Here is a 2,604-nt window from a genome sequence, read left to right as displayed (position 1 = left end):
TCAGCTCCCCAAGTTGTATGAGCGATGCTTTGATCACATTGGTCAGCGTGGAATTATGTAAAATCTAAGTATTGTTTAAACTGGAAATTGAACTGATCTACTACCAGAAAAGTAGATTTTTGGTGGGGAGTATTTCATTCCATCCTGTTCAAAATTATTCTATTCTATTCAAAATTCTATTCAAAATAATATAAACTGACAGAGTACCCAATTGGAAATCTTGCCTAGAAATTGAAAATACTTAGGAAACAATTTTTATAGGAACTAAAACTAAAAATAATTTTAGGTTCTTAAATTGCAACTAACGACTATGAAATGCTTCAAATTACCTTGCTCTGACACCAGATATCTACTTTCTTTATTGCTAGAATAAAGCTTTGGCTGTCCTTTGTGGCTGTCTCAATCATTTTCATCCCATTGTGTTGTGGGGTATTTATGTCATGCATTTACATTTTATTTTATTTTTTTAATTTTTTTTTTTAAGATTTTATTTATTTATTTGAGAGAGAGAGAATGAGAGACAGAGAGCATGAGAGGGAAGAGGGCAGAGGGAGAAGCAGACCCCTTGCTGAGCAGGGAGCCCGATGCGGGACTCGATCCCGGGACTCCAGGATCATGACCTGAGCTGAAGGCAGTCGCTTAACCAACTGAGCCACCCAGGCGCTCCCATGCATTTACATTTTAAAAATTGTAGTCTAGGGGGCCTGTGGGAGGGGGCGCGGCGGGGCCCAGCTGCGGGGCGGAGGCGGCGGAGAGGCCTGCGGAGGCAGGGAGCGGCGGGGCCGGGAGCGGGCGCTGGAGCCGAGCCGAGCCCAAGTGGGCGGCGGGGCCGGCGTGGCGAGCAGCCACCATGTCGCCGTTCGGGAAACTGTTCGGGGCAGGAGGGGGCAAGGCCGGCAAGGGCGGCCCGACCCCTCAGGATGCCATCCGGCGGCTGCGGGACACGGAGGAGATGCTAAGTAAGAAGCAGGAATTCCTGGAGACTAAGATCGAGCAGGAGCTGACCGCCGCCAAGAAGCCCGGCACCAAAAACAAGCGCGCGGCCCTCCAGGCCCTGAAGCGCAAGAAGAGGTATGAAAAACAGCGCAGATCGACGGCACACTGTCAACCATCGAGTTTCAGCGGGAGGCCCTGGAGAACGCCAATACCAACACTGAGGTGCTCAAGAACATGGGCTATGCTGCTAAGGCCCTGAAGGCTGCCCACGACAACATGGACATCGATAAAGTCGATGAATTAATGCAGGACATTGCTGACCAGCAAGAACTTGCAGAGGAGATTTCAACAGCTATTTCAAAACCTGTAGGATTTGGAGAAGAGTTTGATGAGGAGGAGCTCATGGCAGAATTAGAAGAACTAGAACAGGAGGAACTAGACAAGAATTTGCTGGAAATCAGTGGACCCGAAACAGTCCCTCTACCAAATGTTCCCTCTATAACCTTACCATCAAAACCCACCAAGAAGAAGGAAGAGGAAGAGGATGATATGAAGGAATTGGAGAATTGGGCTGGATCCATGTAACTGGCCCAGTGCGGGCTGGGCCCAGACAGACTCTGGTGGCCTGTGCAGCGGGCAGGCGTGTGCGCGTGCGGGGCAGGCAGGACATGGTGCAGGCAGGTTCCATCGCTCCTGACTCTCCCTCCAAAGCCTTAGGGCCGCATCACTGCTCACTCTCTGCATAGCATGGTCTGCACCCAGCGGGACAGGGAGGGGGGAGGGGGGCTGGCGGGTGGGGTGGGAGGTGCCTGCTGTTTATAATGTTGAATTTCTGCAAAATAAACTGTATTTGCAAATCCAACAGTTTTTATTTGTCTGTTGGTTTCCCTGCAGACCATTGGATGCCAGTAAGCTCAAGGCCCTTGCACTTTTGAAATAAAATTTTAATTTTTACTTGGAGAAGCCAGATTTAGCCAAAAGTAAATACAATGAGAAACTGAAATACAAATCATTTTGGATATGAATAGAATATTTAATTTGAGAAATTTATTTGACCATGTATCAGGAATTTTAAAAAAATTGGAATTAATGGGAGGTGTAACATGGAGCTGAAACTCAAGAAATGTACATGCTTTTACAACAGAAAATTTTGTGACAATTTCAATTCCCCACTTAAGATTGTGTTATAGTAGACTTAAGAACAAGTTGGTTGTGTTCAAAATGTGAATGTTGACATATCAGAGAAGAAAAAGTTGATGACAAAGGACACCGAACAAAGGATGACAGTACTTATGTTGATGTATTCCCAACCATTAACTGTGAGACCAAGATCCAGCTGTCACATTGTCATTGTCCACAGTGGGAAAAGCACAATTTTAGAGTCAGACACGTTTGAGCTTGGTTTGGGTCATTAGCTGTGTGACCAGGAGAAAATTACATTACATCCTTGGAGCTTCAACTTCCATTATTAATAAAAGTACCATTTTTCTCCCCAGAGGGCAGTTTTGATTTATACACGATAGCTATGAATATTTTTCACCCAAAGTCTTTATCTAAATACATTATAGTAAATATTTGTGAATAAGAATAAATCATTTCTATTTCAAAGATATTTTATTGTGATTAATTAGATATGTTTTGTCATATTTAACATGTGTATCCTTTCCT

The 2,604-nt window shown here is 44.7% G+C and overlaps 1 protein-coding gene across 1 annotated transcript; it reads left to right on the top strand.

Annotated features, from left to right (window-relative positions):
* The first annotated feature begins 736 nt into the window (after positions 1 to 736).
* LOC123842351 (charged multivesicular body protein 4b-like) lies at positions 737 to 1,711 on the top strand. The gene is given in 2 exon segments (XM_045871707.3): positions 737 to 1,082; positions 1,085 to 1,711. Coding segments are annotated over 2 exon segments (669 nt in total). The 5' UTR covers positions 737 to 850; the 3' UTR covers positions 1,522 to 1,711.
* The last annotated feature ends 893 nt before the right edge of the window (positions 1,712 to 2,604 follow it).

This window comes from Mirounga angustirostris, unplaced genomic scaffold (genome assembly GCF_029215605.1).
Source record: "Mirounga angustirostris isolate CCGP_5_RB_7025 unplaced genomic scaffold, mMirAng1.0.hap1 SCAF_2, whole genome shotgun sequence".
Classification (NCBI taxonomy): Eukaryota; Metazoa; Chordata; class Mammalia; order Carnivora; family Phocidae; genus Mirounga; species Mirounga angustirostris.
Note: the sequence above shows the minus strand (reverse complement) of the source record. Positions and strands in the feature narration are given on the sequence as shown.